The 13,066-nt window shown below is 55.0% G+C and overlaps 1 protein-coding gene across 1 annotated transcript in view; it reads right to left on the minus strand.

The window, feature by feature from the left end:
- ARHGAP18 (Rho GTPase activating protein 18) overlaps positions 1 to 12,211 on the minus strand; it is a 56,493-nt gene extending 44,282 nt beyond the window's left edge. The window contains exons 1-3 of the mRNA XM_068167890.1: positions 12,135 to 12,211; positions 10,163 to 10,316; positions 9,486 to 9,579 (exon numbers count right to left, since the gene is read on the minus strand). Of these exons, the coding sequence (XP_068023991.1) occupies positions 9,486 to 9,579; positions 10,163 to 10,316; positions 12,135 to 12,211 (325 nt within the window). The remainder of the gene's footprint in view (positions 1 to 9,485; positions 9,580 to 10,162; positions 10,317 to 12,134) is intronic.
- Positions 12,212 to 13,066: the final 855 nt, after the last annotated feature.

Raw genomic sequence — 13,066 nt, forward strand, 5'->3', positions numbered from 1 at the left:
CCTGATGAGCTAGTGGTGTTTAATCATCATGGCAGATGTTAAATGGGGGTCTAAGTGCAAGCAGCAGTGCCTGTGCAGTGAGGACTGCACTGCACAAGAAGAGCTCAAGCAGATCGAGGGCTCAGACAGGACACAATGCACAGTGAGCTCCATTAGGACCCTGATCTGTTAGAGGGCAGAAGGGCTCTGCACAGGGACCTTGCCAGGCTGGACAGATGGGCAGAGGCCAGCAGGATGGCATTCAACAAGTCCAAGTGCCAGGGGCTGCACTTTGGCCACAACAACCCCAGGCAGAGCTACAGGCTGGGGTCAGAGTGGCTGAGAGCAGCCACGCAGAGAGGGACCTGGGGGGTGCTGGCTGACAGCTGCCTAAACATGAGCCAGCAGTGTGCCCAGGTGCGAAGAAGGCCAAGGGCATCCTGGCCTGCATCAGGAAGAGTGTGGCCAGCAGGAGCAGGGAAGTCCTTGTGCCCGGTGCTCAGCACTGCTTAGGCCACACCTTGAGTCCTGTGTCCAGTTCTGGGCTCCTCAGGTCAAGAAGGACATTGAGAGACTTGAAGGTGTCCAGAGAAGGGCAAGGAGGCTGGGGAGGGGTCTGGAGCACAGCCCTGTGAGGAGAGGCTGAGGGAGCTTGGGTTGCTTAGCCTGGAGAAGAGGAGGCTCAGGGGAGACCTTCTTGCTCTCTGCAACTCCCTGCAGGGAGGCTGTAGCCAGGTGGGGGTTGGTCTCTTCTGCCAGGCAGCCAGCAGCAGAACAAGAGGACACAGTCTCAAGCTGTGCCAGGGGAGGTTTATTTTGGATGTGAGGAAGAAGTTCTACACAGAGAGAGTGATTGCCCATTGGAATGTGCTGCCTGGGGAGGTGGTGGAGTCACCATCACTGGAGGTGTTCATGAGGAGACTTGATGGGGTGCTTGGTGCCATGGGTTAGTTGTTTAGGTGATGTTGGATTGGTTGATAGTTTGGACATGATGATCTTGAAGGTCTCTTCCAACCTGGTTTATTCCATTCTATTCAAAGCCAGGGTTTGTGGCACTTGTGTGACAACAGCCTCACAAACCACAAAGTGAATGTCAGAGGACCACAGGGTGTCAGGGATTTGAAGGGACCCAAAGAAATCATCCAGTCCAACCCCCCTGCCAGAGCAGGAGCAGAGAATCCAGCACAGGTCACACAGAACACATCCAGACAGGGCTGGGAAGGCTCCAGAGAATGAGACTCCACAACCTCTCTGGGCAGCCTGCTCCAGGGCTCTGGGTCCCTCACAGTGCAGAAGTTCCTCCTTGTGTTGAGGTGGAACCTCCTGTGCTGCAGTTTCCATCCATTGCCCCTTGTCCTATCCCAGGGAGCAAGTGAGCAGAGCCTGTCCCCTCCCTCCTGACCCCCAGCCCTCAGCTATTGATAGACATTGATTAAACCCCCTCTCACTCTTCTCTGCAGAGGTGACGCAACAGGTGGAAGGTTGAACCATCCATACCAGCACCACAAAGGAGAGGTTAGCAGGGTTAGGAGCAAGAAATGCTGTGATGACATGGAGAACCTGAAAGCTGTGCTGTGCTAGCAGGTTGCAAATGAAACTGCAGAAGGCTCCAGCAACCCAAGCCAGCTGTGACTAAGCAGCATGTGAGCTCACTGCCCTACTGCTGGTAGACAGAGCACTTCATGTATCCCCCAGAGCTGCAGCCCTGCAGCATGGATTTCACTGGACTCCAGTTCCAACAGTGAGTCACTGGTGGGAAAAGAGAGCAAATGGAACAGGAGTTTTGCTCTCTGAAAGAGTGGAGATGGAAACTGCCCCTGAAAAAAAAGGCATCAAATCACAGAATCACAGAGTTGTCAGGGCTGGAAGGGACCTCAAGGCTCAGCCAGTTCCAACCCCCCTGCCATGGGCAGGGACACCTCACACTACAGCAGGTTGCTCACAGCCACCTCCAGCCTGGCTGCAAACACCTCCAGGCAGGAGGCTTCCACCACCTCCCTGGGCAACCTGTGCCAGGCTCTCACCACCCTCATGGGGAACAACTTCCTCCTCACAGCCAATCTCAATCTCCCCATTTCTAGTTCTGCTCCATCCCCCCCAGTCCTATCCCTCCCTGACACCCTCAAAAGTCCCTCCCCAGCTTTCTTGGAGCCCCCTTCAGATCCTGCAAGGCCACAATTAGGTCTCCTCGGAGCCTTCTCTTCTCCAGGAGACCTGATTGCTTACTACTGGATTTCTTCTTGGCTTAGGATGCAAACTACTGAGGCTTCAGATTAAACTCAGCAGATGTCTGAGCAAAGAGTGGGGCAGGCCATTGTGGTAAGGTAAGAGGAAACCCTCTTGTTTGGGTGACTTGCAATGTAGCCAGCATTTGAAAATGTCCTATCTTGTGAGGACCTCAGAGCAGCAGCCTCTGTCATTTTCCCATGCTCAGAGGTCGTCTATCATCTGGTTTCTTTCTCAGGGAGATCAAACAATGACTGCTTGAGGCCACAGCTGCCTGTAGAGTATTTTATGCCCCTCCCTTGTCCCCATCCCCACACAGATGGTACCACTGCAAAGCTACCAGAGCCCCTATTTACACAGAGAGAGAAAAATTGAGTTCCTTGGTTTGTGCAGCCTTGCACAGCAACCCACAAAATAGGGCACTTCTCTACAACAAACCCAGCCTAGGGTGTCACAGAATGTTAGGGGTTGGAAGTGACCTGGAAAGCTCATCCAGCCCAACCCCACTGCCAGAACAGGGTCACCCAGAGCAGATCACACTGGAACACATCCAGGTGGGGTTTGAATATCACCAGAGAGGGAGACTCCACAACCCCCCTGGGCAGCCTGCTCCAGTGTTCCATCACCCTCACAGGGAAAGAAATTTTCCTCATGTCCTAGACTCTATGAAAAGTTGGAGCCCTTCTTCAGAAGTCATTAGAAGCATGAAGAGCCAGCAGTGCACGATGACAAAGAGGCACTGGCTTGGAAAGCTTCAGTCAGGCCACACCTTGAGTCCTGTGTCCAGTTCTGGGCTCCTCAGGTCAAGAAGGACATTGAAAGACTTGAAGGTGTCCAGAGAAGGGCAAGGAGGCTGGGGAGGGGTCTGGAGCACAGCCCTGTGAGGAGAGGCTGAGGGAGCTGGGGTTGCTTAGCCTGGAGAAGAGGAGGCTCAGGGGAGACCTTCTTGCTCTCTCCAACTCCCTGAAGGGAGGTTGTAGCCAGGTGGGGGTTGGTCTCTTCTCTCTAGCAACCAGCACCAGAACAAGAGGACACAGTCTCAAGCTGTGCCAGGGGAGGTTCAGGTTGGATGTTAGGAAGAAGTTCTATACAGAGAGAGTGATTGCCCATTGGAATGTGCTGCCTGGGGAGGTGGTGGAGTCCCCATCCCTGGAGGTGTTCAGGAGGAGACTTGATGTGGTGCTTGGTGCCATGGTTGAGTTGATTAGGTGGTGTTGGGTGATAGGTTGGACTTGATGATCTTGAAGGTCTCTTCCAGCCTGGTTTATTCTATTCAAAACTGAAACTGCTCTTCAGATGAAAGTTGAAGAGGTGCACTTGAAGTGTCAGCCAAGGAGCACAGGCTGGCTGCTGGTGAGCAAGCAGTGATTCACTGGGAGCAGGCACGGGAGGCTGTGACTCACACCGCAACCTGCTGCAGCACCAGAGGGAGAGCACAGAACAGCACCTCCCAGGCAGGACAAAGGTATGCAGAGAAAAGCAAAGCCAGCCTCCAGCAGCCACCCCATCTAGTATCATTTAGCTACTACTTGGCTTGCATTTGAGGCTCCTGAAAATACCTCCTTGCCTCATGCCCTGGGGGCCTCGAGTGATAGAGTTGGCCCCAGCAGTGAGCCCCAAAGTGCCCCACAACCACGACGTGCAGAGGTACTCTGCAGGCAGTCATTTGAGGGTGTGCTGCAGCCTATTCCTCAGCCACTGGATGCTCCTCACATGGACTGTGACCACACCTGTAAACTATTTCCTACAGACTCTACAGACATGCACATCTTATCTACAGGCAACACACACAGACTGAGCACTCTGAAGGTAGAGAAATGATTTGGTTGGAAAAGACCTTCAAGATTACACAATTACAGAATCAACCAGGTTGGAAAAGACCTCAGAGACCATCAAGTCCAACCTATCACCTAATACCTAACACCTCCTGACAACTAAACCATGGCTCCAAGTGCCACATCCAATCCCCTCTTGAACACCTCCACGGATGGGGACTCCACCACCTCCCTGGGCAGCACATTCCAGTGACCAATCTCTCTTGCTGGGAAGAACTTTCTCCTCAACTCCAGCCTAAACCTCCCCTGGCACAGCTTGAGACTGTGTCCTCTTGTTCTGCTGCTGCTTGCCTGGCAGAAGAGACCAACCCCCACCTGGCTACAACCTCCCTGCAGGGAGTTGCAGAGAGCAAGAAGGTCTCCCCTGAGCCTCCTCTTCTGCAGGCTAAGCAACCCCAGCTCCCTCAGCCTCTCCTCCCAGGGCTGTGCTCCAGACCCCTCCCCAGCCTCCTTGCCCTTCTCTGGACACCTTCAAGTCTCTCAATGTCCTTCTTGACCTGAGGAGCCCAGAACTGGACACAGGACTCAAGGTGTGGCCTAAGCAGTCCTGAGCACAGGGCACAATGACCTCCCTGCTCCTGCTGGCCACACTCTTCCTGATGCAGGCCAGGATGCCATTGGAATTCTTGCCCTCTGGGCATGCTGCTGACTCATGTTCAGCTGCTGTCAACCACTACCCCCAGGTCCCTTTCTGCCTGGCTGCTCTCCAGTCTAAGCCCTCTCTAACTCAGCCAAGGCTCTACTCATGTCTCTGAGCACCACATCTCTGCCTCTTTGAAACACCACCAGGGATTGAGATCCAACCACCTCCCTGGGCAGCCTGTTCTAGTGGCTGAGAATCCTGAGAGGTTATAATCTGTGGAAGACTCTGAATGGTATTTTGTGAGGAAAAACTTTTTCCCAGCAAGGGCTCTCAGGCACTGTCCCAGGCTGCCCAGGGAGGTGCTGCAGTCCCCATCCCTGGAGGGGTTTCAGAGCTGCATGGATGTGGTGCTGAGGGACGTGGGTTAATGGCAGTGGCTCAGCAGCAGGGGTTGTGAGCTCTAGGGGAGTGCTTGGATTTGATCTCCAAGGCCTCTTACAAGTTCAGCAGTGATTCTGTGGTTCTCTGACTGTCCACAAAGCCACATGAGGAACGACCAATACCTGCAATGCCAACATGTGGCTGGCAAACAACCCACAGGCCCTGCAGTCCTTTCTGCCACTGCAGATGGGGTCAAGCTCCCCAGCAAGAAATCTAAAGGGCACTAGAATTCTGTGCTTAAGAGTGAGGATTTCACAGGGATGAGTGTGATAGATCTACAGGGTCCTGGACTGAAGCCTATCAGATTCATTCTTAGTTTCCACAGTTCATGTAAAGACAAATGTTTTCATGCCAAAAAAGGAGAAGAAATTGTTTAAAAGTGGCCTCCCAGTACCTGAAGGGAGCTGCAGGAGAGCTGGATAGGGACTTCTGACAAGGACCTCTGGTGATAGGATGAGGGGCAATGGCTTTGAGCTGGAAGAGGGCAGATTTAGGCTGGAGATTAGGAAGATATTCTTGAATGAGAGTGAGGGTGGTGAGGCACTGGCACAGGTTGCCCAGAGAGGCTGTGGATTCCTCATTTCTGGAGGTGCTCAAGGCCAGGCTGGATGAGGCCTTGAGCAAGCTGGGCTGGTGGGAGGTGTCCCTGCCCATAGCAGGGGGGTTGGAACTGGCTGATCTTTGGGGTCCCTTCTAACCCAAACCATTCTATCGCTGCACAAAAAGCTTCTGCATGGACATCCTACAGAAAAGGAGGTGACACCACAAAGCAAGCAGCATGCAGCCAAGAGAGCATCAATGGATTAAAACTGGGAAGTGAGAAAACTGAAGCAATACAGATTAAAAAAACCCAAACAACCAGCTATCAAAATTGAGTTTGGTGCTGGGCTATCTGCCTTTGTGATTCCTCTGAAGAAGCTCCTGGATAACCACTTCAGATACACCACAGAGCTCACCCACAACCAACAGCCACACTAGATGAAGCTGTTCCTTCAACCACTACTTTAAAATCAAATGTGCAATAAATTCCCCTCTGGCAGGGCTGGCAGCTCTGATGCCCTTCTGTTCATCACCACTGCCAAGGCAATATTCCTCAACTGTCAAACTTGGAAGGAATCCCACTTAGGTTGCTCTAGATTTAGCCCAGTGAACCAGAGGGAGGGGAAGCCTTTCCCAAAGGAAATGTCACAGCCTCACTGTGCCTTGAAAGGGGAAACAAAAAAGCAAAACAAATAGGAAAGTACAGAATGAACCAGGCTGGAATAGACCTCTGGGATCATCAAGTCCAACCTCTCACCCAGCACCATCTGATCAACTAAACCATGGCACCAAGGGCCTCAGCCAGGCTCTAACTAAACACCTCCAGGGATGGTGACTCCACCACCTCCCAGGGCAGCACATTCCAGTGGCAAATCTCTCTGGGAAGAATTTCTTCCTAACATCAAGCAGCTCAACAAACTATTAGATCAGTAAAATCCTGAAGCCTTAGGAAGTAAGACTTCCTGTATGCCTGAAGGAAAAATAAGTGGTTAGGAAGTCTAGTCCTCCCCTAGGAGGCCACTTTCACAGCAGCACAGAATCACCAAGGTTGGAAGAGACCTCAAAGATCGTTGAGTCCAACCTGTCACCACAGACCTCATGACTAAACCATGGCACCAAGTGCCACATCCAATCCCCTCTTGAACACCCCCAGGGACGGTGACTCCACCACCTCCACTTCGCTTGGAGCACAGCCAGGGTATTGCTTCTCCAAGGAGGTACCAGGGCCATGCTTGCCCAGCCCTGCAAAGCCCTCTCTAACATGCAGTAATTGCAATGCCTGTGAAAAAAACCACCATAATCCAGCACAAATTATAGAGTGGTTAGGGTTGGAAGGGACTGCAAAGATCATTCAGCTCCAAGCCCCCTGCCATGGGCAGGGACACCTCCCACCAGCACAGCTTGCTCAAGGCTTCATCCAGCCTGGCCTTCAACACCTCCAGAAATGAGAAATCCACAGCCTCCCTGGGCAGCTCAAAGCCATTGTTCCTCATCCTGTCTCTCCCAGTCCTTGTCAAAAGTCCCTCCCCAGCAATCCTGGAGCCCCTTCAGGTACTGGAAGGCTGCTCTGAGGCCTCCCTGGAGCCTTCTCTTCTCCAGGCTCAAAAGCCCCAACTCTCTCAGCCTGTCCCCATAGAAGAGGTTCTCCAGCCCTCTGAGCATCTTTGCAGCCTCCTCTGGACCCTCTCCAACAGTTCCTTCTTGTGCTGGGGGCACCAGAACTGGATGCAGTGCTGCAAGTGGGATCTCACCAGAGCAGAGGGGCAGAATCACCTCTTTTGACCTGCTGGTCACACTGCTTTTGATGCAGCCCAGGACAAGCTTCCCAAAAGGGCTGTTTCACAGAATCATAGAGTTGTCAGGGCTGGAAGGCACCTCAAGGAGCAGCCAGTCCCAACCCCCCTGCCATGGGCAGGGACACCTCACACTACAGCAGGTTGCTCACAGCCACATCCAGCCTGGCTGCAAACACCTCCAGGCAGGAGGCTGCCACCACCTCCCTGGGCAACCTGTGCCAGGCTCTCACCACCCTCCTGGGGAACAACTTCTTCCTCACAGCCAATCTCAATCTCCCCATTTCTAGTTGTGCTCCATCCCCCCCAGTCCTATCCCTCCCTGACACCCTCAGAAGTCCCTCCCCAGCCTTCTTGAGGCTGGCACTGCACTGCCTTTCCACTATTTTGATCCTTGGCAAAAATCACAGGGTTTCTAAGCTGGCAGAGAGCTGCTAACCCAGATGCTGAAAGCTGTTCTTATTGTGGTATTTTTAACCAGGCAAAGGAAGCTCCAACTCCACAGCAGCAATAAAGCACAGAAGCTGGCAGGCAGGACTGGCACACTGCACACCGTGCAGAGCAGAATGGAAGGCTGCATCTCCAGAAGATAGTTCAGAACTGCACAGCTTTGGCTGTCTGCTCTGTCATTACCATGCAGCACTGCACCATTTTGGGAACATTGAGGAAGGAGGGAGGCAATTAGAGCAATGGCCAACAAAAACCCCCAATCCCACAGGAATGTTGCTTGTGTTTGTTTCCATTTCAAAAGCCCAAACAATAACAAGTGTTCATTCCCCTCCCTCCCTTTCCCCATCAACACCACATTCCCAACCTCTCCCACTCCAGAAGGGGGAATGCACTGGGGGAGCAGGAGGGAGCAGAGGGACCAGGACCAGCTGGGATCACAGGATGGTAGGGGCTAGAAGGGATTTCCAGAGATCATCAAGTCCACTCCCCCTGCCAAGGCAGGCTCACCTAGGGCAGGTGAACACAGGAGTTTGTCCAGGAGGGTTTTGAATGCTTCCAGAGATGGAGACTCCATTACCTCTCTGGGCAGCCTGCTCCAGGACCCCAGCACCCTTCAACTAAAGAATTTCTTCCTCATGTATGGCTGGAACTTCATATGTTTAAGTTTATGCTCCTTACCCCTTGTCCTGTCACAGGGCACCACTGAAAAGAAGCCTGGTGCCATCCTCCTGACACCCACCCTGATCAGCATGGATGAGATCCCCCTCAGACTGCTCTTTTACAGACTATAAAGCTCCAATTCTCTCAGCCTCTCCTCACAAGAGAGATAATGAATAAGAATAAGAACAACAACAACAACAACCCAGGTTGGAAGAGACCTTCAAGATCATTGTGTCCAACCCATCAACCAATCCAACCCACCCAAACAGCTAACCCATGGCACCAAGCACCCCATCAAGTCCCCTCCTGAACACCTCCAATGATGGTGACACCACCACCTCCCCAGGCAGCACATTCCAATGGGCAATCACTCTCTCTGTATAGGATGTTCCAGTGCCCTCAGCATCTCTGTAGCCATTTGTTGTACCCTCTCCAGCAGTTCCCTGTCCTTCTTGAACTGGAGAGCCCAAAACTGGACACACTATTCCATATGTGGTCTCAACAGGGCAGAGCAGAGGGGAAGAACCTCCCTCAACCTGCTGGCCACGCTCCTACTGATGCACCCCAGGATGCCATTGGCCTTCCTGGCCACAAAGGCAATTGCTGGCTCATTGCTATCCTGTTGTCCCCCAGGACAAGAAGATTCTGATTAATGAGGAGAGGGGAAACAGAACTGAAGCCCAGAGTTAAGAGTGGCACAGCAGAAAGGCAGAGAAGTGTCCTTCAGGATCTCAGTTCAAGGAGGTAAATGAGCAAATGTGCAGAGCCTGGAAAGCAGCAGCAGTGCTGGGGTGGAACTGAGGCCAAGTCACCCTGGGGATCTCCTGTGGTGTGCAGCTTTAATGTGCACATTGATATGCTACAATTAAAGAAAGGAGACTGCTTTTCACACTCCTTCCCCCTTGCACTGCCTTCACCTCTCATCAGCACAGCTTGTGGAGGATCACCATTACCCACATAGCAATGTCTCAAGTTTACCCAGGAAGCTGTCCCCAGCAGCAGCTGCAGAGGAGTGGGAACCTGATGAGATCACTGCTCCTAACAGCACGGCTTTAGCACAGGAGACACGTTTCTAGGACACAGAGGGGCCCTCAGGACTGTGCTCATGCATCTGGGGGCCTCTGGGGGCTAAGAGCCTCTGCAGCTTAGAGCCACTTATCCAGGCAGCCCTGCACTGAAAGGGAGAAGTGGCCCCTTTTGGATACACAGATCCTTATTCAGAAGGCATCACAAGGAGCAGGGAGAGTTTGAGGAGAGGGGTGAGAGGCAAAACCACCCCAAACAATAAGAGGGAAGGTGGGGGATCTTAGGATTTCTTGCCAAAAAATGCCCTCATGTTGCATTCAATAGCAACCAGCTGGATCTGCAGTGCTCTTAGCCATGGAGCTAAGGTGACACCTGGACTTATAAGCAACACTACTGAGGGAGAAGGAAGTACCTCAATAAAAAGAGGGGCATGGCTCTGTGGTTCCAGCACAAGGGAGGCTGTATTTCAGTTCAGGTCTTGCCTTTGCCACGGGCTCCTGGTCTGACAGTTATCTTCCATCCAGGGTGACACACTGCACTTCCTTTTATCTTCTGCTAATCAGACTCTAATCTCTCTGATCAGACACAGGCTTCCTGTGGACCCATGGAAACAAGTGTGCCACTTTCACTGCCTTCCCAGTTTCAGCAGGCTTCTCAGCATTCATCAAAGCCTCTTTTTTATCAGGGGGACATTTGTTGGCAGTTTCAGCAAGGAAAAGACGAGGCTGAATGGGGCATAAGGAGAGAACTCTCCTCTCCACACAGCGGTCTCCCTGGTCACAGCTATGGATAAGCCAGCAGTGCCTCTGTTAAACTGAGCAGCCTGAGAGGGGATCTTGCCAATGCTGATCAATACTTAAAGGGTGGAGGTCTTGAGGCTGGGGCTGGGCTCTTCTCAGTGGAGCCCAGTGATAGGACAAGGGGCAATAGGTACAAACTAGAGCACAGGAAGTTTCACCTGAACTTAAGGAGACACAGGTGGTGGAGTCACCATCACTGGAGGTGTTTAAAAAGAGCCTGGATGAGGCTCTTGGTGCCATGGTTTAGTTGATGAGGTGGTGTTGGGTGATAGGTTGGACTTGATGATCCCAGAGGTCTTTTCCAACCTGGTTAATTCTATATCTTGTAGGACACTGAGAGCTGCACAGCCTTCACAGGAGTGGGATACTTTGTCCATCTCTTAAGGAAAATGACAAATGCTCTACAAAGTTTACCTTGTCACTACCTGCACCTTCCTTCTGCTTATCACAGTAAAACAGCAAGAAAAATGCAAAGTACAAAGCAGTAAAAAGAGGTGATATGAAAACCGTAGAACCTTAGAGCTGTTTCAGTTGGAAAAGCCTCTAAGGACATCCAGTCCAAAAATGAACCCAGCCCCACCATGGCCACTAAACCCTGTCCCCAGGTGCCATGGCCACAGGTTTCTTGAACACCTCCAGGGATGGGGACTCCACCACCTCCCTGGGCAGCCTCTTCCAATCCCTGACCACTCTGGCAGCAAAGAAATTTTCCCTCATCTCCAACTTAAACCTACCCTGGGGCAACCTGAGGCTGTTTCTTCTTGTCCTATCACTTGTTACTAGGGAGAAGAGACCGACCCCCGTCTCAATACAACCTCCTTTCAGGGAGCTGTAGAGAGCAATGAGGTCTCCCCTCAGCCTCCTCTTCTCCCCAGCTCCCTCAGCTGCTCCTCCCCAGCCCTGTTCTCCAGACCCTTCCCCAGCTCCATTGCCCTTCTCTGGACACGCTGCAGCACCTCAATGTCCTTGTGGAGAGAGAAGCTCAATCTTCATCCCACAAACCGCCTCACCTCAGGCCTGAGGGGTCGGTCCAGCTGCCCCAGAAGCCACCGGGCAGCACCCACCCCCCGCAGGCTGCAGCCCCTCCCGGTGCTCAGCCCGGCACAGAGGAGCACGCCGCGGGGCTGGCCCGCCGCACGCCGCGGGGCTCGCTCCCCGCACGCCGCGGGGCTGGCTCGCCGCTCGCCGCGGGGCTCGCTCCCCGCTCGCCGCGGGGCTGGCTCGCCGCACGCCGCGGGGCTGGCTCGCCGCTCGCCGCGGGGCTGGCTCGCCGCACGCCGCGGGGCTGGCTCGCCGCACGCCGCGGGGCTGGCTCGCCGCTCGCCGCGGGGCTGGCTCGCCGCTCGCCGCGGGGCTGGCTCGCCGCACGCCGCGGGGCTGGCTCCCCGCACGCCGCGGGGCTCGATCGCCGCACGCCGCGGGGCTGGCCCGCCGCTCGCCGCGGGGCTCACTCCCGGCCACCAACACCTCCACACCAGCCGGCGCCCGTCGCTGCCGCTCGCCCCTCGACAGCCCCGCAAACACCTGGGCTTGGCACCGGAGGAAGAGGGGGAAAACACCCCAGGAAAGTTATTCCGAGAGGACGCAGACCAGAGAGTAGCAAGGGGAAAAGCGCACGGTCCCCCAAGGCTGCACAGAACACCTTCTCCCCGCGCAAAAGTTTCCCCAGCAGCCGGCTCCGCTCCTCCTCCTCCTCCTCGGCGGCACAGCCCCGGCTCGGCTCCCCCCCCCGGGCCGCACCTGCCGAGCCCAGCCGGGCAGTGCCCGCCGCCGCCCCGGCCTCCCCTTGCCCCGCACTCACCCTCCGGGGCCGTCGCCGCCGCCGCTGGGGTGGTAGGCGGTGAGGACCACGCCGCGGGAGCCGGATCGCCAGTTCATCGCGTGCGCCGCCGCATCCCTTCTGGCTACGCTGAGCGGGGCGGCCCCGGCCCCTGCCCGGCGCGGCCAAGCCCAGCCCAGCCTCCCGGCACGGCGGGGCAGGGCCGGGTGACGGCAGCGCTTCCTGCGGCCCGCCGCCGCCGTGCCCCTGCGCCCGCCCCCGACACGGCCACCCGCGCCCGGCAGCGCGCACAGCCGGCGGCTCCCGGCGCACCGCCTGCGGGGGGCTCGGCCCGGGCTGGGCTCCGCTCCCGGCCATGCCCCGAGCGCTGCTGCAGAGCAGCACTGCCTCGGCCAGGCCGCGGTTCGGCTTGAGCTTCGGAAACGCTGAGTGCAACAGAGCAAAGCTGGGGCAGTGCCAGCACACAGTGAGCTGCAGGTGCTGCTGCTGCCACACCGGCCTGAGGAGGAGAATAAGCAATGTGCCCATGAAGAGCTGAGTGCAACGGAGCAAAGCTGGGGCAGTGCCAGCCCACAGTGAGCTGCAGGTGCTGCTGCTGCCACACCAGCCTGAGGAGGAGAATAAGCAATGTGCCCATGAAGAGCTGAGCGCAACGGAGCAAAGCTGGGGCAGCGCCAGCACACATCGAGCTGCAGCTGCTGCTGCTGCCACACCGGCCTGAGGAGGAGAATAAGCAATGTGCCCATGTAGAGCTGTGTGCAATGGAGCAAAGCTGGGGCAGTGCCAGCCCACAGCGAGCTGCAGGTGCTGCTGCTGCCACACCGGTCTGAGGAGGAGCATAAGGAATGTGCTCAGTGTTTGCTTTGTACCTTGGCCTGTTCATGGGGAAAAAATGCTTGTTATTATTTTTAATGCCAAGCTCTCGCTATAAAGAGCAGGTGAGGGCAGCAGGC

This window comes from Melanerpes formicivorus, unplaced genomic scaffold, assembly GCF_026170545.1.
Source record: "Melanerpes formicivorus ecotype bairdi unplaced genomic scaffold, bMelFor1.0.p_v2 SCAF_124, whole genome shotgun sequence".
Taxonomy (NCBI): Eukaryota; Metazoa; Chordata; class Aves; order Piciformes; family Picidae; genus Melanerpes; species Melanerpes formicivorus.